General features: G+C 40.2%; 1 protein-coding gene across 1 annotated transcript in view; it reads left to right on the forward strand.

The window, feature by feature from the left end:
* The first annotated feature begins 1,808 nt into the window (after window positions 1-1,808).
* LOC103368358 (myosin heavy chain, skeletal muscle) overlaps window positions 1,809-25,524 on the forward strand; it is a 50,306-nt gene continuing 26,590 nt past the window's right edge. The window contains exons 1-6 of the mRNA XM_008296699.1: window positions 1,809-1,975; window positions 5,269-5,496; window positions 9,523-9,627; window positions 14,686-14,772; window positions 16,755-16,900; window positions 21,377-21,467. Of these exons, the coding sequence (XP_008294921.1) occupies window positions 1,823-1,975; window positions 5,269-5,496; window positions 9,523-9,627; window positions 14,686-14,772; window positions 16,755-16,900; window positions 21,377-21,467 (810 nt within the window). The 5' untranslated portion in view covers window positions 1,809-1,822. The remainder of the gene's footprint in view (window positions 1,976-5,268; window positions 5,497-9,522; window positions 9,628-14,685; window positions 14,773-16,754; window positions 16,901-21,376; window positions 21,468-25,524) is intronic.

Consider the following 25,524-nt stretch of genomic DNA (forward strand, 5'->3'; position numbering starts at 1 on the left):
TCAGACTCACTGTAACTGTCAGCTTTTTGAACAATGAATGGGCTGGCGTTTGTCTCGGGTGTAATTTGTTTACAACGCTGTGTGGTTCTCTGATGCGTCCATCTACAAATAAGTTTGGATTTTCACATTATTGCAGTTGCATGTGGGTTGTAGTCGTTGCCACAAATAGTTCGCAGTTCATGATAAAATGGATGGCTTCCACGTGTTCTCAAATCTGTGAAATGCATACATGCTCACATAATAAAAGGCAATTTTAAAGGTATCTATTGTTAAAGCATGTTGAGGAACAGTACACTAGAAATACATGTAGGCCCATTTACCTGAACAGAGGACGCTTCTGTACGTCTAATAACTGCAGAATTTATTCACACTGCGTTACATGTTGCATACATATATATTTACTAATTACAGTTTACAATTCTTATTTCTCTATGACGAAGGGGCTTTCAACTAAATCCAACAGTATCCATGAGAAAATCAAATTCGCACAGTTGTCATGGAAATGTCTCACTTCATCGTTTTCACTGAAAGTCTTTTACAAACTAATTATGAGGTTGGATAAAAAAATTTCACTCAAGACCCACTCACTAGATTTTCATGGAGTTTTCAACCACATCTCCTGGTCTTCATCAGTAAACAGTTAGGCTCATACATCATGTCCCATCCAACCATAATGAAAGCCATAAGACGTGGTTCAAAACTGCTGGTAAGAGAAACTTGGATTTGGAAAAAAAATATTCTCACCTTTAGCAACTGAACAAACTGAAGACCATGTGATATAGTCAAAAGCTCCAGAAAGGCTTTGTGAAATATTCTGATTTGTAAAGCTCAAGTTTGTTAATCCCTCTGTTGTGAATGAACTTTTTACACTAATGTTATTTCTGCTGAAGCTGCGGCATTTCCACTGGGATTATGATCCCATCTTGTGACCCTGATTGATGGTTACTCTAGATAAGATAATGCTTAGTCTAGTCTTTGTGGGTCTTGGTGGCTTCTTACAAGAAAAACATCCACAGTTGACTGTAAAGCACAATATGCCTTGTTGTTCTTGGTGAGATGAATGCCGTGGCATTATGGGGGACCATGTGGGCGTGAGCGCACAACGCATTTATGTCAATTATAACTGGGAGAAGAAAAGACATTTTGACTCTGGAATCCTGCCCTTGCTTTCTTGTCTTTTCTGTGCTGTGGCTTTGATGGTACAGCTGAGGGCTGCGTTTCTGTGGCAGAACGTTACAGCCTTTTCTTTGGACCTGACATCCTACACCGACCGCCGTCCCTGTGGACACCTTTGGATCCCCCCTCTGAAGCTGGGGAGAGCCACCTGTTTCTGGAGGAGGAGACTGTGGTGGGAAGAGAAGACAGAAGAGTCGGTTGTGGATCAAGCAGACGCTACATTCCGGCTGGACACACGTATGGAGGAATGTTTGGATTTCAGCAGCGTACTCCTCACACAGCCTGAAAAGAAAAGCAGATGAGTGGTTGAATGAGAGGGAGAGAAAGAGCAAGAAGAAAAAAAAGGAAGGACCAGTCTTGATTTGCAGAAGGGAGTAGCGTGAGGAAGGCAGAGAAAGGTGAGCTGCAAGTGTGTCATGAAAGAGAGGATTTGCTGGGAGAGAATAGACCGGAGCCCCAGCAGGGAGTGAAATAATACTGCAGTCAGACCCACCTGGAACAACCAGAACAGCTGCATAGCAGTCGAAGAAAGAGAAAAAGATTAAGCCTTGTTGCAGAGGCGCGGAAACACTGTATTTACTACACTTCAAAACAGGTGAAGTCTGCGAAACGAAACAGTGCATAGCCTGAAGGAAGAGTCACCGAGATGATGTCTGCGAGGCACCGTCGGCGTTGCCACTCCCTCTCTGATGAGGCTGAGGAGACCAATGGGAACCATGCAGATCCTGGACCAGAACCAGAAGCTGACGAGCTGGACTGGGACAGCTACAGCACCACACTGGAGCACAGATTAGCAGCTGTGGGTAACACTTACAACATGTGTGGTTGATGGTGGAGTTTACACGATGCTGGTAATGTTAAAACTCAGAAGTCCCTGTTCTCAGCAAGACAGACAAAGTTGGGGGGAAAAAAAGCAGGTGTTCCTTATGTTAACTATAGCTCAGGCACAGACCCATGGCCTTGTATCTGCCAACACTTGTTCCATCGTTCAAGGATTTATTTTTGACTATAATTACAGTAAAAGGACTTTATGAGCAACATGGATTAAACATTTGTTGCTGTGTTTTAGCTGTTAATTTTTTATTTGTTATTTAGTTTATATATTTAACATACAGTGCCTGTTACCAGTTAAAGCATTCATGTAGTGATATACAATCAGGAGCGTCTGTTTTAAAAATTAACCAGATGCTCTGGACCTCTTGCCCAGCTCGATCTGCTGCTTGATGCAGCTTCTGTCAAAATAAACTCAGGCCTTACTTTTAGCTGAGCAGAGTTGCTTCTGAGACGCCATGAGAATATGACAGAACCTTGACCTGAAGCAGCTAAATGGTATGCAGCCATCCCTTATTTCACGACTTACACCTGCATTTTTCCTGTTGTGGTTAACTCAATGGATGTAGAATGCTGGTAAATGTACGCTCATTTCATTCGGCTTTGTCTTTTTTTTCCGCTGTCTGTGTAATACCATTTTCTTCACGATGAGAAACAACACCAGAAACGTCCGAACAGCAACCGACCACACTGAAAAGTTGAAGTTTGCCAAGAATTTGGATCACACAGGATGTCCACAGGATCCATCAATTTCTCTCTTCCCATTCGTTGTGTATGTAAAACACTCCATACAGTGTTCTAAAGCATCGCGGGGTGTTCCAAGCAATGAGGCCTAGCGTTGCCCATGTGCCCATTTGCATAAAGTAGACTTGACTTCTACTTTATGTAAATTTGGAGCAGGTAGCAGAGGTTGGACGCCTTGCGTAATGCTCATAAAATGGCTAAACTAACCGTTGTTGAATCAAAATGAGGACAGATTTAGCAACTGCATAGCTTATTTCTTGCCTCAGATGTTTTCAGTAATAATTTTTGCTGAATGGTTTTTGTCAAAAAAGTGAAAGTTTGCTGCCAAGCCGCCATGTTGGTTTTCTAAAGGACTGGCGTCTGGTGATTGGAAGAGCTGCTGTCATGTGACCACCTAGTGGCCAACTAGTGCACGACTATCAAGCAGGCGATATTCAGAAGCAACGTGTTACCGTGTTGTAAAATTGCCCCTGTGGACACGCAGCTGAAGGCAGGGTTGCTAGTTTTTTGCAGTGGATTAATTATTTTAATGACAGTGATTATTTCCCTGCAGATGCTGCCCAGAGCTAGCTGTCTGTCTGTCCGCCCAGAACAATGTCGTCCCCTACAGCTGTTTGTCTGTCTGGGGTGGTGTCATGGAGTCATGTTTCTGTTAAAGCAAACACACAGCAGTCTTTCCACTCTCTGTGGGTTTCTCTCAGCAAATGTAGCTCGTCCAGCTTGTTGTCGAGGGGGCGGACAACAGAGAGTAGGAGTCCTGCTGGTCTGGAGGGGTTAGCCTTTAGTATGGATCCCGGTTCTCTTCCTCCTCCTTTGTTTACATTTGTACTGTTTGCATTTCCTTCTCTCTCGGGTAGCTGCCGGCGTAGCCTCCGATCGGACTCCGTGTTGGTGTAGTATGTCCAGATCACAACCGATCGCCGCAATTCCAGCGGCGTTCACTGTCCTGATGCCCAGCAAAGTCTCCCGACCACAAGTTTTGCGGAATGGGATAGACAAGACACTCAAAACGTGCACTTTCCTTGTCTCCTGAAGGGGCCGCTGCATGGATGCATGGCTGTAAAATCCATGTTATGTCTCCACATGGGGTAGATAAACACTGACTGTTCAATTTTGGAAAAATAGTGGCTTTTGCACAATTAAACTTAATGATTAACAAATCAGTAAAATCAAATCACACATGCAGAACATAGATGATAGAGCAGACTGATGAAGGGATACTGGCCTGTCTGATAAAAAAAAAAAAACAACATATCATTGACCTTCTTACAGTAATGAAATAAACTTTCTTCAGTTTTTTTTACACATTTTTTTTCTTAATTCCAGATTAATGCATCCACACCTCTGTTGTGCCGGTATGTTTGTAACGGCTGTAGTGTTTAATCCATGGACATTGGTGTGTACATGTGGTGTGTGTGTTGAATGGACTGGTATTCCATTCATGGCTGCTAACAGCTGTTCAGTAGTGACGAGGTGAAAGTGTTAATGGTGCAAACAGCTTAGCACAAGAAACCAAATGATGTGAGGAGGTTTTTAAAAAAAAAAAAGGCACGGAAAGAACTCCAACCAAGTACTTTTATGGAAATAAATGCAGATGGAAATGTGGTTGCTGATCATTTGACAAATGCCCAGATATTTGGGTATGCTATTAGCTCGTTCCAAATGCCTTGCCCATGATGACTGGCCCATAACAAAAAGTAACAGGAACCAGAGCAGGCTCTCACAATCAGGTCCCTTCACTCCTGTTATGGACGGCAGTTGACTAAGTGGTCTGGCTCTTGGTAGAACTTGCTTATCTGGTCAGTGCGGCACGTCACCGTGTAGCCTTTGAGCTCTATTATATTAAGGCAAGTGCAAACTAACAAAGAGAAGGTTTCTTCTGACTTGAGGGAGGATAAGTTTCATCTTGTGCCGTAACCTGCGGTAAGATTCTCTCTGCATGAACTAATTGTCTTGATGCTTGCGTCAGCTTCTGTTACTGAGCTAATCCCTTCACATTAACCTTTAATCCCGTAGCTTTTTACAATTTGCATCAGATTTTTCTTACCTCACTTGGCCTCACTGGTTTCTCAACTTCACTACTTTGCCACTCCAAAGCTACAGTATATTTGCAGTTCACTTTAAAGTATCTCAAAATAGAATGAAACAGTTTGGATGTTATTGCGTGAACAAAATTTAAATCATTCAAATGTGATTGTTGTAACAGGGATTGTTGTTTAGATTCAAGTGCTTTTAAAAGCTTAAAAGCAAGCTGTGAGAGAAATGCAATTAAAATCAGACCTGCAAGTTTGCATGCAAGGGTCTAAGGACTCAGTGCAGCATAACGTTGTATAAAAAAACAGAAGCAAAACTGGACAAAGAAAATATATGTAAATATAAAATATAAATATATGCAAATTAACTCCAGTCAATCCTGAATCTGTGACACATAAATGTACAAATGCATTAAAATACAATTTGGCTAAAAACAAAAATCAAGCTGACAATCCACATCGAACTCTCTTTGTGTGTCACCAGGAGCAGGAGAGTGCCCAGGCGTCCGAGCAGCGCTGCGCCCAACTGGAGAAGGCCCGGCGTGAGCTGGAGCGGCAGCTGTCAGGCCTCTCAGACCGGCTGGAGGAGGAGGAGGTCTGCTCAGCCCAGTTGGCCCTCCACAGGGACAGGCTGGAGGCCGAGTGCGGCAGCCTCCGACGAGACCTGGACGACCTGGAGGGCGCCCTGACGGCGGCTGAGAACGACAAACAGGTAGATCATTGTGGGATGCAACGATGACTTTTCTGCATTATGTCATTACGTAATTTAAAGGCTATAAATTAATGTTGCAAGGTGATCTTGATTTTGATATTTTAACCATGAAAGTAGAGCTATTCTAAACAGGGATGCTACAGTTGACAATTTTCCAAAAAGTACCAATGAATTTAAGCTAACCTGTAATTTATTTATTTAATAAATTGCTTTAAAAAGCATGATGCGCATTATTTTTGTTTGCAATTCTGCAATCAGAATCAGCTTTATTGCCAAGTGAGTTCGCACACACAAGGATTTTGTCTTGGTAACTATAGCACTCACAAAAAGTTAGACAAGAAGCGCTATATAAAGACATAAAAACAGCTTCAGTCATATTGTACATATAACATGTGATCTGTGAACAGGAAGAGACATTACAGGTAAATAAATAAAAATGTACACTTTAAGTGAAGATAGGATATACTACAAAAACAGTGGCATTACATTTATATTTAAGTATTGCACATAAATTGGATGGGTTCCAATATTGCACATGAGTCCAGTATTGAATGAATCCAGTGAAGAACCCACAGTACTTCCACAAACATTTTCTCAGACGCTACAGTGTCTCCACACAGCTTTACTCTCTGGTGTCCTCCACCATTTTTATTTTTTAGCTTACTAACAGGTAGGGATGTCCGATCTGGCCAAAAGGTCTGGACGATCATGAGGAGTAGAATCACGAACCACGATCTGAATCACAAAGTAACGTGAAAGACCAACACACACACATACAGTACCCCTGTCTTCTTTCTGATTTTACTGGAAAGTACTGACAAGATAAACAAATTTGCTAGAAGTGTGACATGTGAGCTCCAGCTGCTACAGGGAGCTCAAAACAATGAGTTTCATAATGGAGGCTTTCCCTTTAACTTTTGCTCACAGGCTACATACAGGCTGCCTCGCCTGGCTGGTAAAGGTTGTTGGGCAAGTATGCAGCTCTAAAGAAACATCCGCAGCAGGTAGTTTTAGTGTAATCCTGCTTAGACACAAACAGACAAACAAACGGAACAGAAAACAAACCTCCGCCTCAGCGGGGAATTCTCCAAACTTTGATGCAGACTTGCAGTGACAAGATATCAAGGAACTGTGTGGTTATGTGAATGGGTTGTGTTAAAAGAAGTTGATAATGACAGTCATGTCAGTATCTGTCTCCATTTACTACATTTCTTAATTAAAACTCAAAAGCCACAATAGGATCCAAATTGAAGTTTTGTGATACTGTGAATGCTTCACTGGATTTGGTATCTGGAGTGTTTGCCTCTTTGTTGTGTTCCTTGAGTCGTTCCAGTGCAGCTTTTTGAGGGGTGATGGGGCTTATTGTGCTGCTGGGGGAGGCTGCTGGGGTCTGGGAGTTCTTCTGATGTTATGTTGGTGGTATACGTCAGAGTAACATCCACGTGAATGCAAGGTTTCCCAGTAGAACATTGTATCATAACAAGATGATCAATGTAAGTCACTTCATTTGCCAGTGGTTTTTATACTGTGGCAGATGGGCGTCTATCTAATTTGCATGATTTGATGTATATTTTAATTTCTAGTTAATTTTGTCCTAAAAAAATACATCTGAATTGACCAAAGAATTGAACATCAGTCAAAAATAAGGCAGTCATGTACAAAGATCTTTGAGCTTTAGATGCAAATACAACATTATGTAACAGAAAACATCATTCAGGCCAAACTATGAAGAAAAACAGAACAATTTATATTTGTTGTATTATTACTGATGTTGTGTTTTGTGGCTTTGCGCAAAGTGGATGCTTGAGCTTCCCACTTCTTTCCTTACATTTGCTTTGATCAGGTTTAATCATCAAAGGTTAAAATTAGTGGTGAGACGCAATTAAAAGAAAAAATGTAATTAATTAGAGGCTTTTTAATTAATTAATCATGACTAATCCCTTTTTTTAATCAAATATTTGATACAATAAGAAAAGGTTTTTAATTAAAATAAATGTTGGTTGACGACTGAATCTATGAGTAGACATACGTGAACTTAAACAACAAGCAGGTTTCTTTTTCATCTAGGTTTAGCGATGCATTTTTCATCTGCCTACTACATTCACAGATTAGTGCAAACTGAAAGTGCAATAATAGCGATTATATTCAACATTTTAAGACTTTTTTATCTTATTGTCGTGTTCTGGAGCATTGCAGGGAGTTTTGAGTGACGAGGCATTATTGTTGCCACCATTTGCATAAAGTAGACTTGACTTCAACTTAATGCAAATTTGGCAAATTTTGGTAAATTTTGGCAAAATGGCCCCTGTGGAGACATAGCATTAGCCCTCGATAAGAAAAACAGCTTTCCGCCTGACAAGCCAAGCAACGCAGTCTCGTCTTCATCACTGCTCACCAAACTTTCTCGTGCGCTGACGTCACTCAAAGTGTCCTGTACATCTTCTTCGTGACTGGCAAACAAACTTTAGGTGCATTAGCGCCACCTACTGGCTGGAGTGTGTGCATCAGTGTTACCAGTGTGCCAGAAATTAGGGAACTGAGAAAGTTTCCAGAATAAATGATTCATTTTTTTTAACAAGTTTTTTCCCCTGTAATGAATTAATCATAATTAATGCGTTAAAGTCCCAGCCCTATAGCTACATTGTAATTTTTTATGCTGATGATACACACACTTACATTCAGCACCCTGAGCGCTCTGATTAGCTGCTTGTCAACAATCAATAAATGGATGAACGGTAACTTTTTAAAGCTGCGCCAAGATAAACAACATAGAAATTCCTTATAGTCAGCCACCCAAAAGCCAAAAAAAGATATGCCTAGCATATTAGCAGCCTCAGTTTTCAACCCTTTTATTGTATCCATTTATTCTGTTTGTGGTGACCTTTTTTCTTTTACTGTGCTCTATCTCTGACACTGAATGTTTGTTTGAACAAGTTTGTAACAAATTACAGAGCAGGGAATCATACTATCGTCTGTCCCAGTTTCACCTTTTTCTGTGTTATAAATTGTAGCTCACAGTTAAAGTGTCTTCCCGCTTCAACGAGTTTTTCCACGCTGAGATGAAGCACCGTCTCCTCTGTGCAGACACTAACAAGCAGACACTGCTCTGACATCTCCATTACAGCCCCCCTCAACAAACCCCTTTATCTGTCTCTCTGAGGTGTATTAAAGGATTAAGATGCTATCTTTGTGCAGGAATGCCACAAGAATGTACTGCACTTACAGCACCATATGTGACGGTGGAACGGGAGTTGTCAGGGGAGCCGGGCGGTGTTGACTTAGCCTCTGCAAATTTACTCTGATCAATTTGATCTGGGTCACGATGTTAAGAACTTGATCCTCTGGTTATATGAAGGCTTTCTGGCTAAATGGTCTCCCACATGGTGGAGATACAGTAAAGAGAGGACAGTGGAAGCAATAAGAACAGACCGGTTTGATCAGCAAAGTTGACACAAGGATTTGAAAAAAGGAGTGACGTGATCGTTTGTGATGTTTGTGGAATGCTGTCAAAACAGTCAGTTTAGCTGGACATGATGCGTTTGATCCAAAGGGGCGAAATATTTGACTCATCTGTCTGTTCTAAAATTCATCATAAAACACCGTTTATCTCCGTCTCCTGCCTCACGTTCACGAAGTCTTAACTTAAGTATCACATTTGTCTCATTAGGTTCTTGTGTGTTTAATAGGAGCCAGGACTTTACATGCAAAGAAAAGGCTTTGATGTCTATTAGAAAGGGACAAAATAATGACATCTGTTTTAGTCATGAAGCCAGATAATTGTTTTTTACAGTGCGGCTGCAGTCAGAGTCTACAGACTGAAACTGCTGTATTCACTAGCTGTCACGACTTTGTGCCGAAGAGGAAAACATCAATAACCACTGAGAGAAGGGTTTTAGCAGACCAACATTAGAGCGAAGTCTTGTATGTGCACAGGACTGTTACTTAGAATGATCTTTTTTTTAAATACTTTTTTTTGTGATTTCAGATCAAATATCATATTATCTAAAGGGTTTTGTCTCTTTGTAGTCGTCACACAACGAGGTGAGGAGACTGTCGGAGCAGCTTTTTCAGAAGGACGAGGCGGTGCAGAAGCTCCAGAAGGAGAAAGAACATCTGGTGGAGCTCAGCCAGGTCAGTGCAACGATACAGATATACAGTCTGCAGAATAACTCCATGAGTGTATTATTGCACTTGCATGAAATAGTCAAAGTTTAAAGCAGCAGGGTGCAAGATATCCCAGCTTGTTTCTAGTTCAGGTCAAACTCCAAACTCTGGATCATACAATTCCTATAATGCAACCAATAGCATCGTTTGTCTGATAATGACTCCATGGCTTTCTTTCAACTACATGAATTTAATTTAAGTAATACTGGCCAGAAATGTGTCCAATATGTCCAATCCCAAGCTCAGATAAGACTGGTTTATGGAGACTTTTTATTTCTTTAGAAGCACTGACAGCAGGGAGAAGATATGTATGACGTGAGAAAGCTGGAGAACAAAGTGGACACAGTGAGGTTAATGACGGGTGCCTCAGCCCTCAGGCTATCACACTGACCTTTCACTGGGGTTAGTTTTCCAGACTTGACAAACCTCCTCCAGGGCAATAAAAGGCACCATGCAACTGTCTTTACAGACTGACTGATTGGATCTATTTCCTTATGAAGACCCACATTTATGGTTACGTCTTGGTCATATTCAGCAAAACACATTGCATCTATCCTTTATGTCTAACATATGCATTAGATGTATTTTCTTCCTCATTAAACATTTTCAAAGATGATTTTGAAGACATTTTAATTGCACATTGTTTACATCTTTGGGAAGACTTGAAAATCAATGTACTGATCGACTGTCATACCATTTTACAATTCATTTGCTACCAATAAATAAAATTTCATTTGGATTCTTTTTTTATTTTTGAGTTCTTGGCTATTTAACAGCTCCCTGCTAGTGAACAGACAACGCTGGTGGTTTCATCGGTTTCTGCAGTGTATCCTCTAGCATTGTGTGTTTTCTTTTCAGGGGCTCTTGCATTGTGCTATGCTGCTGTTGTATGGATTTAAAACTTTGCACAGTGTAAAAAAATCACCTGTTTGTTCTGTGATAAATCTAGTGTGTCTTTTACTTTTGAAGCCTTGGGTCTTCAGGAACATTTACATGGTACTGATTCAGTCACTGCTGTCGCCACCCTTTCTTAAAAACTGTGCATTCGACCAATGACTGAATAAAAGAAGGACTGATGTTAGAGGCAGTGATTACATAGTGAAATGGAAGAACAACATTTCTTACAACAAATCGAAGCATTTTAAAAAAAATTTAAAAACACATCTAAAATATTGACGCAGCATCCAAGATGCTTACGTGGAAAAATCATGGTAGCCATAGCACATAATACCAAAAACAGTGATCCACTGTTTGTCACACTTCAGTCTGCTTGTATTTGTATGCAAAAACTCCACAGGACACTTTAAATTTGATTAATCCAAACTTCTTTTCTTGCAAAGCATGTAAGATAACAAATGAGATATCATAGTATATTGTGTTGTCATGGACAACCACCATAGTCTGCATATACGGACAGACAACATATCACCACTTCCTCCCATTGTCCTCCCAAGTATCACAGAAATGGGTGCTTCCATCTTATACCAGGGACATCAGCAGTAGCGACCAGGTGGTAAAGATGTGGTATTGGGGTTCTTTATCCCACCCGATCAAATGTGAGCACACATCCCTTGGACTTCATTTAGCCCAGCTTTTGCAATTTTGACTGTCTTGGACTGTTGTGGATGCTCACATCTATCGATAAAGCATTATTAGTAGATTCTGGTTGTCTGGTCAGGTAGCTACATATCATCTACTGCAAGGGTTCCCAAACTGGGGGTCGCGGCCCCACCAAGGTAGAGTCGCTAGATGATTTTCAGGCTGTGTTGAAAACTGTTCCCCATTACAGAAATAGTGGACTATATAGTGTGTTTGCCATTTTCTACTAGTGTCCAAATTCTCAACGGTTAATTTGATTCACTATATAATTCACTATAAAATACCCATAATGCTTCCTGTTTCCTGTCCCTGTTTTCTTATGTTTCAGCCGGGATTGTGGGGGTCGCCAGTCTCTGGCACCGTTATTTTGGGGGTCGCGGGCTGAAAAGTTTGGGAACTCCTGATCTACTGTTTTGCATGGACTGGTTGTGTTCACAGGTTGCTCGCTGTAACATCAGCATTAAGCGTCAAAACACAAACTTAAGCCCTATGCTATGTTTTTGAAATTTAAACCTGAAAATCGTCCCCAGATTTAGTCAATAAGAGCTCCAACACGGTAAGACCAACATTAGCAATGTTCTAATAAGAGATTAGATGAGAGAATTTTGGAAAACAAGAAGTCTTCATGTCTCCCTCATCAGGTCAGAGTGAGATTTTTAACCACCATACAATCAAAACTGGGAATTAGAGAGAACACTGACAACGTCTCAGCTGCATCTCTACCAAATTTAATGCAGCAGAAATGAAGAACAATGCTGCATCCACTGAGTAGCTAGTATGAGGAGGCCTCTTCATTGGTTGTGTCACAGTAAAAACGTGGTTTGCTAATAATACACACAGCCTGAGCTTAGTTAAGGATCTTGTTAGGGAGGAAAGGGTTAACTTACCAAAAAAAAAAAACACACACAAAAATCCCCCTGATCACTCAGACTAGTACAGTTTACCGCAGCAACTCATTTTGTGGTTTAAAACAGACAATGACAAATTACACAGTAAAAAAACAAGATGTACGGTTCCTAAGCAGAGGTCTGCAGGTGCCTCCATAACTACTGTATTCAGAGCAGCTGTCCACTGTGACGACATCGATCTCTTTTTATATCATCTCACAACTGATCACAAACAAACTAATGAGAAAAACTAACTTTATATGACAGATTGTTTATTTGAGGAATTTGATTATCTTTTGTTTGGCTCATGCCCTATGAACTCAGATAGAGAGAGCAGGGTTTATGACCTTTTCTGCAAATAGCAAACAGCGGGTGATCCAGATATGTTGGCTTTACTTCTGGGGAGCTGTCATGTTGCTATTTTAATTTACAATTTATGGTCACAACAGTCCCATAAACATTGACATGAATAGTCTGTGTACATCTGTTGGAGTTTAAGGGAGCATCGTGAGTGAATCCAGCAAGTCATGTCTGTGTGCACATATATAACTAACAAAAAGACATGTATGCCTATATGAAGGTTTTTTGTGGCTGCATTTTGCATAAAGAAACAAGATACAGTTGAAACCAGACGTTTACACACATTGTGTAAAAAGACAAGTAACCTATTTTTTTCTCACTATCTGGCATTGAATCAGACTAAACTTTTCCTGTTTTAGGTCAGTTAGGATTACCAAAATTATTTATATTTACTAAAGGCCAGAATATTAAGAAACTTATATAGAGATTTTTTTATTACTTTCTTCAAAGTCAGAAGTTTACATATATTTCCTTAGTATTTGGTAGCATTGTCTTTAAACTGTATGACTTGGGTCAAGCGTTTTGGGTTTCCTTCCACAAGCTTCTCAAAATAGTCTGATGTTGCTCCACACACCTTTTCAGCTCTGCCCACAAAACACTGACTTTGTTGTCCTTAAGCCTCTTTGTAGCTAATATGGCGGTATGTTTAGGGTCAGTGTCCATTTGAAGACCCATTTCACCCAAGCTTTAACTTCCTGGCTGATGTCTTGAGATGTTGCTTCAATATTTCCACATACTGTTCTTTCCTCTTGATGCCATCTATTTTGTGAAGTGCGCCAGTCCCTCCTGTAGCAAAACACCCCCACAACATGATGCTGCCACCCCCGTACTTCACAGTTGGGATGGTGTTCCCAGGCTTGCAAGCTTCCTCCTTTTTCCTCCAAATGTAACGATGGTCATTATGGCCAAACAGTTTGATTTTAGTTTCATCCGACCACAGGACATGTCTCCAGTAATCAAGGTTTTGTCTCTGTGTGCATTTGCAAACTGTAATCTGTCTCATTATTCTGTGATTTAGCAAATATAAATAATTTTGGTAATCTTAACTGACCTGAAACACGAAAAGTTTAGTCTGATTTAATGTCAGACAGCGAGAAAAAAAAGGTTTAATGTCTTTTTATACAGTGTGTGTAAGCTTCTGGTTTCAACTGTATACATTGTAAACTGTCCATTGCTTAAAACAAGATGTAAAAGAATCTCCTGGGCACATATGTTTTACTCAGTTGTCAAAGAGATTGTTGTGTTGTAACGTGAGTATATCGTTTTTACGTTCCATGCTTAAATATCCCTGACAACAGAGTAGCTCTGTCACATGTGGTTGAAAACTCTGTGAAAAATCAAGTACAAGGATCTAGATTTAAGTTCAGCGTGTGGTTTTCTTGTTTGTTTCAAAGTCAGTACACCAGAAAGTCAGTTATAATACAGATTAATGTCAGGCTCAGTGTAAACAGCATCAACTACATACACACTTAGACAGCACTGGCTCTATTTGTGATTATTTATTAGTACCATATCCAGTTTCTCAGTTTATACACAGATACTCCACTTGCTGCTTTGCTAAGAATGAAACATTAGTTTTAGGAAAACAGAACCATATGGCCCGCGGACCTGCCAAAAGTGGCACTCATGATAAATGTGCTCCCCATAAGACACACGGAGCTCTCGACTTTTAAAAAAACAGATGCTTTGAAATCTAAAGAAATTGTAACCTTTGACAACCTCATCACACTCTATGGCAGCTATAAGAGGCCCCGTTCGCTAATTCCTCCCAGATGCTTTAGCCAGCAGTAGCAGTCTGCTTCATTGTGTAATCTGTGGGGATAAATTAGCATCAGGCCTCATTATCTTCCCACTGTTTGTTGAACATGTCTTAGATTATGGATTCAGTCTGGAATGAAACTGTGAAAACCCCCACCGAGAGCACCTCCAGCTGTTTCGGTGACTTTAAACAGAGTTTGATGTTTTGTAGCTTTTGTTCCCGGTTGATGGAAAGGAAAATCTCCTATCTATCAGATCAAACTCGAGACAACTTCGAACATTTTCTTTGCAACCAAAGAGCGTCTAGTTTTCCAAAGCGCCAATGTGGCAGGCAGATGAATATGAGGCCATGCGATCGAGGATCTGAGATTCAGGGACACATGTGCGGCCCAGACTCACACATCTTGTTTCATCCCTACAGCAGGCCATTGAGGACCTGCAGAGTGAAGAGGAGAAAGTGAACCTGCTGACCAAAGAGAAAACCAAGCTGCAGATGCAAGCTGAGGACGTACGTACCAAACCAGACACTGTATACCTTCTTCTATTTTATGTTAGCTGAGATACTATTTGGTATTATTAGTGTGGAAACCATGTATTACACTTACTCAGGCCCAAACAATTTAACTTCCCTTAAAGCTGCACATCATTTCCTAAATTTTATTTTAAAGTTGTTTTACGTGGACAACAGATCAAATGACTATACGTACTGCAAAAGAAGCTCCCTAATGTACAACTTTGTCAACTTGTCACCCAGAATTCCCTTCATCTTTATGAAGAGTTATAGTGTCTTTTACCTCTGTGAAGTTTTTGTTGTGGATCCAGAAGCAGAACACTGAGAGTTGAGGTAGTAAAGGTGGATTTATGACATAAATAGTCTTTAACGGGGTACAGAGATGATCAGCTGGAGGCAGCGTGGTGTGTCTGAACAAGGACAGATGACCAAACACAAAAAGATCATTGTTTTGGTTTTGCAACTCATAACTTTCCTGTTTTAGTTCCGGCAAACTGCTCTCAGCCTTGTTTCCATCTTTGATGAACTGTGTCTACTTTGGTGATCCCTTATGTGTTCCTTCTAATACATTTGTAGAGGAAAAAACAGATTTGCTAGATGTCTAAATCAGAAACTGTATGTTCGTCTGGTTACCTTCATAATGTGAAGATGCTGCGTGTCACTGTCGAGTTTTCAGTTTGTTGCTCCCACCATGTATTAAATGATATTTAAATTAACATGCAGTATGTTTATAGTGGTGATTATGTCATGGAACTGATTTTTTTTTTGACATGCTAATGCATTCTGTAGCACAAGTAGGAATGTCATAAGTCGGTGAACTAAAGTTTAACTGTTGTGTACTACTGATTATACCAGAACAAACTAAACTTTTCATTTGTAAAAGGTAGACTGTTTTATATCTACTTTCCAAATTGCATAGTCATCCTTCTTAAAAAATGTTTTGGCCAATTGGGAGCAGCCGAAACAGACTGTAAACACAATACTGACATTTCATCTCATTTTAAGTGAATATAGCTAACATATTACCAAACAAGTCATGTCAGCACACACTGGTGTTGTAACGCTGCCCAGTAACATGTACATGTAACTGTCAGTTTGGTGTTAACTTCACTTTTAGCTCAGTTTTGTACCATCAACAGATTTTTATTTATTTTTTACTAAAAACAGCTGTCTGTCGCTGGAATTACTGCTGATGGGAGCAGAGAGACTGAACCAAAATAGAAAAGCTGTGGGTGGTAACAGCAAAACCATGACGCCAAAGACACTAAAGTAATGCCGAAAAGATCTCCACAGTTGAAGTTATATACAAAAATGCTGATTCGTACAGCTTTAAGGCACACATTCAGATATTAAAATACTCATGATAACATATGTAATGTCACTTTATTTACACTCTGTAGCATTTTGTTCAGTTGATCCTGCTTGACACCACAGAGACAATAAGATAATAATTAACATTGCAGCTTTTACCCTATCGATTCAACAATATAAAAGCAATTGATTAAATGTTCCAATATATCAGAGAGAAACCTTTCTGCCTCTACTATAACTGGCTTTTAATTAAAGGTCAGTGTTCTCATACTGGTTGAACGTTTGTATCCAACAGAAGCACACATGCTGCACACATCAAATTCTGTAGTAATATTAAGGTTACAAACCAACTATTTGACAGTAATATGAGGAGTGGAAACTTAAGGTTATTTGACTTAATTGTAACCCTGTAAGCCAGTAGAGCTTGGCAGATCAGGGGAAACACTGAATACATGTAATTTTGTGCATAAAAATGGTCAAATCTAATAAATGGCCAATATAAAATATATTGATAACTGGCACAAAGTATTTAACTATTGGCAATATAGTCAAAGAAAGATGCTACTTTTAGCCTTCAAAACCACAGTTGAGCTGAACCCTACGATGAACTGTAGTTTTCACCAAATTATTGTATGTCTTATCCTTCCTGTGACTTTGCCGATGCCCAGTTGGAGTACCAGCTGGAGCAGGAGCGCCGTCAGCGTGGTGAGCTGGAGAAGAGCCGGAGGAGGCTGGAGGGCGACAGCAGATCAACACAGGAGAGTCTGGGAGAGATGGAGAGGATGAGGAGTGGTCTGGAAGACCTCATCAAAAGGTCAGTGACAGACACGCTCTGAAACATTTTCCAGTGTGTGAAAAAAAATCCCAATGTCATTATCAGCTTGCGCAACAAAATGGGGAAGCAAAGAGCTTCCAGTGCAGCCAAACTACTGTTTGGGCCTACGCAGCAAAAATGTGAAGCCAAGTTAAATTGTGGAGTTGGTCTAGAAGCATTGCTGGAGGGATGTGGGTCGATGGATTGGTGAGTCCAACAGTTTAACTCCAAATGAAATATAAAGAACACCTATAGGACTGAGTGCAGAGTTTCATGGTCCCCAGATGATCAGCCCAACTGGCTCTAGTGATCCTGACTTTTCCTGTTGCGTTACTTTTAGTGAACTCAACAACCTTTAGATAGATTAACATTCAATTTTGTCCAGACCATCACGATCCAGGCAGGATCAGTCCTGAACTGACTGCTGATTGTTTTTCCACCACGAGGCTGACATTGTGAGGGTTTAGTAAATCCCTTCATAATTCCTGAACGGACTGCCATGAGTCTTTGTACAGACTTTCATAATCCCCAGTGGATAAATCCTAATGATAGATAGAATGCCTTTATTGTCACTATACACAAGTACAATGAGATTAAGAGCAGCTCCTTCAGTGCCATACATAATAAAGTACAAAATAAAGAGCAAAAAAATGAAAAAATAGAAGAGATTTAAGTATAAAAAATCAGATAAGTTTTTTATACAGAAAAATATTGCACATCATGGTAGCCATGGTATGATGGTGGGGATCCCCTGACTTCACCTCTAGCATGGACAGCAGGTCAAAATTTTTGCTAACACAACTTATTATCGAAATGTTGTTGTTGTTGCTTAATACATTAATTTATGACAAAAGCCCATCAGTGTCAGCAATACTTGTGGGAAGTGCTAATTAGCAGACATTATCATGCTACTTAGGGGCCACATCCTTCAAATGGCCACACCTTTGCCGACTGCGAAGGCTGAACTGAGCCTTGGTAAATGAAACAGTCTGGTCTACAGACGACGTCCTATTTGTTGCTCCTGCTCTTGCATCGGAGTCAACCACTGTGGCAAAGATGCTTTTTTAGCTATTTGACTGAGTTGAAACATGACAGTTACATTTTAAAGTGCACCCCTCTGCTTCTTTTAGGGAGTCTTCCATATTTTTGTCATCATCATGCAATGAATCTTGGGATAGGCTTTGCTGCAAAGGATCCCAGAGAAAGCTGTATTTGTTGGCCAAATTTGAAGGAGCCTTGTCAAGCCACTGTGATGTATTGGGTCTTCAAACTTCCTTCAAAGGATGCAGCTCCTGAATTGAAACACAGCTATAGTACACATTAGCCCTCATTGTATTAGATGAACAGTTACCCAGGACTATATAACGTAAACTGGGTAAACGATTTTTTTTTTTTTCCCGTTTGTCAACCTGTTTGTCGTTAAGGTGCCAACATGTCAAATATGATAGACTTTTTTGAGGTGTTATTCACATGTTTACATCTAAAGAGCACATGGAGTGGCAAGAGGGTTTCTCTTGAGAGTTTTCAATAAATATATGCTGATAATGAGGTAGCACCTGGGTTACAGGTTTATTGCAGACCAACATTTCTCTGAAATGGGAAGGTTTTAGTAATACCAGCTTTGCAAGTGAAGATGCATCCGAAGCTGCTCATGACAAGAGTTTTTGTGCCACATTATTTCACAGCAGAACCGGACCATGAAAATGATAAGCAGTCAAAATATGTCCAGTTAGCTTCCTAAGAGAGGATATGACTGATTCCCGAATCTCAACTGCCTCGACCCTGCTGCTGTAAACGCACAAATAGTGTTTCACGACAAATATCCAACTTGGGAAGATTCTCATGAAATACATTGCTTTTACAAAAGCTGATGGATAGTCTTAAGTTTCGCCAGAATCAGAACCACATCAGCTGAAATATTTCACAAAAACATTGGGGATGCCTCATCTGTAAATCCACCATAAGGGGGCTGGGACTCGTGGTTACTGTGCTGACTAATGGGATTTATTGTGTGTCACTGTACGAGACATCTGTGTGCAAGATAAGACAGTAGATGTGCAGAACATATCTACATGTGTTTACTGAGAAATTATTGTGAATTTTCAAAAAGAAAAACACTTCTGACAACTTTAAAAGATATCACAGTTATCAAAATTGTTAGCATGCTGATCAAGTGTGATCCTAAAGCAACACTGCCTAAGTCCTGTTTCACAGCGGTGCTAGCATGGCTACAGACTCTAAATTGTGCCCTCCCATAGATTTTTGTTGGTTTTGTAAAAGTGAGCATGCTGTGACCAGTTTATAGAGCCAATTATAGGAGTCTTCTTTATCATTTTGTGGAATTCTCTATAACTAGTAATCAGCCTTGAAGTGGTTAAACAAAGGGTTAAACGACACCCTCTACTCAGTGTTCATGAAGAAAAATATCAACACAAACATTTTCAGAAAGCATGCACTTATGCCAGCTATGATGAAGGTTGTAAACGTACCTCATAAACGCTTGTATCGTCCCACAAAAAGCAGAAAACACATGGTGAATGATTTTTGCGAGAATTACTCTCCGCTTAGAACACGTGCAAGTGACAACAGGTCGTATCCACAGATGTCTATGGATGTTCCACTGAACTGATCATATCTACTATCCCCAGGAAAGACACAACCTGATGGAAACTTCAGAAACTTTTCCACTCTCTGATATGATGCTCCTGTCCTGAGGCAGCAGATCTTGGACACTATACTATACCTGCTCCACAGTCCAGTTATCTCCCCTTTGAGGTGCATGGCTGCCCCCCCTCCCCACCATTCCCCCCTTATTCTCTCACCCCCAGGCATTCCCTTACATCCCAACATGTTGCTATCTGCCCTCAATAACGTGAGTGCAAATGGAATCATTCACTGTACGTTACCTTGCAGCAACAAGCAGCTGAAGACAAGAGCCAGCTGTCAGAAAAGACACATACAGCACACGCCTACGGTATTGTCTCCCTCACAAAGTTAAAACTTGTTCTCTTTGGCTTTAATAGTATCATGACCCTCTTGAACATTAATAAGGTGAGTGACTCACCTTGTTGCTACGCTGCTGTGGTTTGCAAACAGTCCTTACCATCTGCCACTCACTTGACGTCAGCTTTCATTTCGGTAAGGCTTTATTGGCAATTTGTTGCGATCAAAAAGAGGTTGTCCAAGCATATACATATATAAACAGTAAAACATGTCTTGCTTATGTCAAACTCCTTTCAGACATGAACGTTGTGAACCTGACTGCTGTTTTACATGTTTGCCCCAGAAGGTCAGATGGTTCATCACGTCCATCTGTCTGAACTGAATGTCATCAGACTGACAAATACACTTTGTCTTTGTTGTTGATGATAGCATGACCTCTGAAGCATCATTTTCTGAATACCACACAAGCATTGAGGCTTGTAATAGCCCTGTCATGTCTTAATAGCCACTACAAACAGTTGTTTAATGAACTCCTTTGAATGACAAAAAGCCATGACTTCAATCAAGCCAGTGATGTTGTGTATTCTATAGCTGAAGATGTTACATGCAGTGGATTCAAAGAGCAATCAGACCTCTTCAGACCTCTTCTTTGCACACTTTATTCCAAAGTGAATTTGAAATTTATATAATTTACACTTTCCATCAGTCTATACTCAGTAACTCATGATGACACAGCTGCAGCATGTTTTTCAAATTTTTTGCTAATTTAGTAGAAACCAGAACCCGACATCTCTCATTTACAAAAGTATTTAGACCCCTAAGTCAGTGTCTGTTGAAGTCCCTTTGGCAGCAGTTACAGCTCTGAATCATGTTGAGTAAATATTTACAAGCTTTGCACACTTGAATTTGGGCAGTTTACCCCCTTCTTCCTGGCAGATTGTCAGATTGGATGGGAAGCATCTGTGAACATCTTCATGTCTCTCCACAGATGTTCTGTGTGGTTTAGGATTGGGCTCTGATTGGGCCGCTCAAGGACAGTCACTGACTTGTACTCCAGCCACTGCAGAGCTCTATTGGCTGTGTTCTTCTGGTTGTTGTTGTGGTGAAAGGTGAACAACTCGTCCCAGTTTCAGGTCACTGCACTCTGAAACAAGTTTTCTTCAAGGACCTCTTTGTATTTTGCTACATTCATGCTTCCTTCAGTTGTGACCAGTCTCCTGCCCCCATGCCCATAGCATGATGCTGCTTCACTGTATGGGAGGACTTTACCTAAAGTTCTGTTGGAAAGACGGTTGGGTTCTTGGTCCTGAACTTGCTCCGTTACTCACTGTGACTGGATGACCAACTTGAGAAAGAGTCCTAGGGGTTTTAAACTTTTTCCATTTCAGTTTCCCCTCTGCCTTACAGAACATTCGAGTCAAAATGGCTTTTATAGTGATTTTAATGTGATTCATTTACATTTATAAGATGACCAGATTAGTCTTTTTCAGCAGTTCAATTAATGTAGATTGCATACTCTCTTTCTCTTTGAAGGAAAGACCTGGAGATCAACAGTACCAGCTCCAAGCTAGAAGCAGAGGAGGCCCTCAACATCGGACTGCAGAGGAAGAGCAAGGAACTACAGGTCAGACCCTGCTGTGTTGCTGTATGCTCACAATCATCTATGCACAGCGAAAGGCTGTTGCTATCCAAAATGCTGTACAGGAGTTTTCAGACAATACGATTTCAGTTATTTTCTTTGCCGGTGCAGAGTTAGTTGAAGTTCTGTAAAGTACTGCAGTGTCTGCTGGTCAGTGCTGGAGTTCAGTGTGCCGCTCCACCGACATTAGTCTGACGGTCATGGTTATCAAATATTCACAAAATACTTATAATAATAACATTTACCTTATTTGAAGATGAACTACAACATAACTCTAGTATGTACACATTTTACACTGCCCAGCACTTTGCTCTGTGGCTGAGTGCTGCATTTTTTTGTTCCATTTGTCTTCTTGTTGTCTTTTCACCCACCCATAAAATTCGTTGTAGTGTTGCTCAGCTCACCACATCAGGTCACCTGTGCTGACTTTATAAAGGCTTCAGCGCAAATATAAAAGAGCTCCTGTGTCTGTTTCTTTCATTATTTGTTATGCCCAACTGCTTGTTGGACATATGGAGTCCTTTCTTTGTCTGGTTGATAGTCATCTTCCAGGCAGCAGGACTTCTATCTACAGCCTCTCATTTCAGAGATATGGTGAAAAAGTTCAAAGGGCTGCAAAACTGTTCATTCAATAAGGGCACCCTGATGAAATCTTGCTCAACTAGCAGCTGGTTTCCCTGGTTCGTCATTGCAAATCATCACAGAAGAGCCCTTAGTTCCATTCTGAGGCTTTATAATATGTTGACGTTTTTGAAGGTGCAGCCTTTGTTTAAGATGGGAACTAATCAGTAATATCTGTGTAGTATCTGTGTTGGGATGACAGCCTGCTGTGTTGCCTGGCAAATGATTCGTTATCATTTTTTTGCAATGACATGTTCAGCTGTAGCTTACAGCACATTGGAGAGATGCATTCCTGCCTTTCAACAGAGCTGCTGGGCTCTGCTCTGTGATTGGAGCAGTCACTTCACAGCTCTGTGCCTGTCAGGAGATGGTTAAAACACGCCGCCTACATCCAACCTGATAACCATCTCTTGCTTCCCTCCGATAGTGTGACTAGGAGCAGTTGAGGGTACTATAAGTCAGCAACAGTTCCCTCTCTTTTTAATACTCTTCAGATGTAGTGCTCTGTTCAAATTTTTTCCGACATAGCAGGATATTGGAATAAACGACGTAACGTTTGATCACCACACTGCTGACTGATATCAGTGTCATTACTTGTATTATTCTATGTCTGTAAATGGCTTAATGCCACGAATAAGTCATGCTATCATTGGCATTTCGTTGGCGTCACACTGCACAACTAAAACAGAACCCTGGAACAGTGTACGTGGTTATTGGATCAGTGATTGAACAGTGTTGTCATCTCACAAATGTTCCAGTAAAGGAAGCATTTTAGCTGGTTTAAGAAGCACCTTCTAGTTAATCTCCCTACTTAACAAATTTTGCAATGGTCTTCATGTCAGGGAAACCTAAATAGAGTCATATACACGGGAAGTGCATAAAGTGTTCATACTGGGAAGCTCCACCTGTGGACTGAAGTTCACTGAAATAAGAAAACATGACCCAGTCAGCAATGAATCTAGAATGAAGGCCTAATCATATGGACATTGGGATTAAGGGTCAGGAAAGCAGCAGCCGATAATGTATGTGGGGCAAACTGCTCAAAATAATACATGAAACACCCAGAAATGCCATCATGTTTGCAACATCCATTTTCACCATTTAGGTTCTCTGTAATGGTTTAATGGCACCCAAATTGTGACAGTGGTGCTACTCGCTGTTTGTTTCAGTGTACCAACTCCTAATATTTGGAGTCGTGGATAGAAATGACCATATGTATTCTCTTTGGCCAGTTTTCATTGGTTCCAGTGGATGAATTGCAATGACTTTGATTCCCTGATGTTTCTCTTAGCATCGTGGCTTGGAACACAATTTTGGTTCAGATTGACAAAAAAGCAACATTTGCTCAAATTTTGGATTATTGGAAAGTTAAGATTTTGTGTATAAGTCTGATCAAACACCTTCAAAACTAATGACATTTCCATCACCCTCAGTAGTAATGTTAGCTTACTACCACACGAAATATAACTGCTAATCTTGTTATTGCTAGCATTTAGCTCAAATGCTTAAATTTCAGAATCACAGCATTGCTGGCAAGGCTACAAACTCTTTGTTATGTAATGTAACTACTAACACTGTTTGTTTAGTAAGAAAAATGTACTCTTTTTGCATTCTGTACTAAAGTTTAAAGTGGTGTTTTATAGTTTGTGAACCTTGAAAATTTTCTGCAGAAATATGAGCTCAAACATCATGAGATTTATTCAAGTTCTAAAAGAGAGAAAATGCAAGAGAAAAAATGAGATAAAACATTATGCTTGGTCACTTATATACCAAGGAAAACAATTCAATAGTTCATATCTGTTAATCACAAAAGTATGTGCAGCGTTGCTGTCAGTATCTGGTGTGACTCTGTTGTGCAGCAAACATTACAAGGAGGAGCTTTGAGGAGTTTTAGTCCATCCTTCTGTACAATAAACCTTCATCTCTGGGTTTATGGTGGGTTTCCTCACATGAACTTCTCGCTTCAGCTCCTTCCACAACATTTCTGTTGGATTAAAGTCAAGACTTTGACTTGGCCATTCCAAAACATTAACTTTATTCTTGAGTAGAGAAGCGTGTGTGCCTGGAGTTCTTGTCCTGCTGCATGACCGACCCTCGATCTCGAGATACGATTCACAGACATCCTGACATTTTCCTTTAGAATTCACAGGTTTAATAATAAATACATAATTGTTTAATAATTTAAGTCAGACTTTTTTATTCTGTCAAAACAGGCCCAAACCATGATACTACCACCACCATGTTACACAGATGGGTTCAGGTTCTTATACTGGAATACAGTGTTTGTCTTTTCTTTAAACATAATGCTTCTCATTTAAACTAAAAAATTCTGTTTTGGTGTCATCTCTTTATAAAGCTATCTACCAATAGCATTCTGGCTTCTCCATGTGATTTTCAGTCAACTACAGATGAGACAGCAATGTTCTCTATGGAGAGCAGTGGCTTTCTTGTTGCAGCCCTGCTGAGCACAGCATTGTTGTGCAGTGTTCTCTTGATGATGGTCTTATGAATTAACATGAAGCCAAAGCGAGAGGTCTGATCATTCCTGGGAAAAGTTACAAGTTCCCCCATTTGTATGCACAGGATCGTTTTTACTCTCTGACTATTGATTGTTGGAGTCCAAACTCTTTAAAGGTGGTTTTGTAACATTCTTCAGCCTGATGAGCATCAACAGCTCCTTCTCTGAGGTCCTTAGAAATGTCCCTTGTTGGTGTCATGATATACTCCCACAAAAGTATGTGAAGTTCAAATTTGTGCAGTTTACTGTTCTTTAAATAAAACTGGCACCTACTTACACTTGATTATCATCCCATCGATTGAAAACACCCGACTCCAATTTCACCTTCAAACTAGATGCCAACCTGAGAGGTTCAGTCTTTTGCCATTCACAGCTGTTGAGTTATTTTCCTCAATAAATAGGTGACCAAGTGTAATATTTGTGTCTCATTTCTTTAATTTGGTTCTCTCTATCATCTTTTAGGACTTGTGTAGAAATGGGATGATATGATGATGTTTTAGGCCACATTCGAGGATAAATATACAAAATTCTAAAGGGTTTGCAGCCTTACTGATTCAGCAGAGCAGTGGCCTGAAGTTTCTTCCATTACACCAATATTGTGAAACCAGTTCCTGTTACAAAATTTAAAAAAAACAAAAGTCTAGTAACAGGAGTACGATTAGAGTAAGGTCACTTACATGTGTAGTTGTTTCGGGGTTAGCTACTTCAATTTAAAGGTAAGAAAGCAGCAGCATCCCCTGCCTCTGCCCTACAAAAGTCAGAAAAAACTTTTGAATTTGTCCTTAGAGATCTCAACCAAATGGCTCAATGGGCTCAATTTATTTATATCTCTCTTCAGATTTTTTTCAGAAACAGAGTGAAAGTGAACATTTATGTAGCATACCTCATACAAGCTACTCATCC

This window comes from Stegastes partitus, unplaced genomic scaffold (genome assembly GCF_000690725.1).
Source record: "Stegastes partitus isolate 25-593 unplaced genomic scaffold, Stegastes_partitus-1.0.2 Scaffold1147, whole genome shotgun sequence".
In the NCBI taxonomy this organism is placed as follows: domain Eukaryota; kingdom Metazoa; phylum Chordata; class Actinopteri; family Pomacentridae; genus Stegastes; species Stegastes partitus.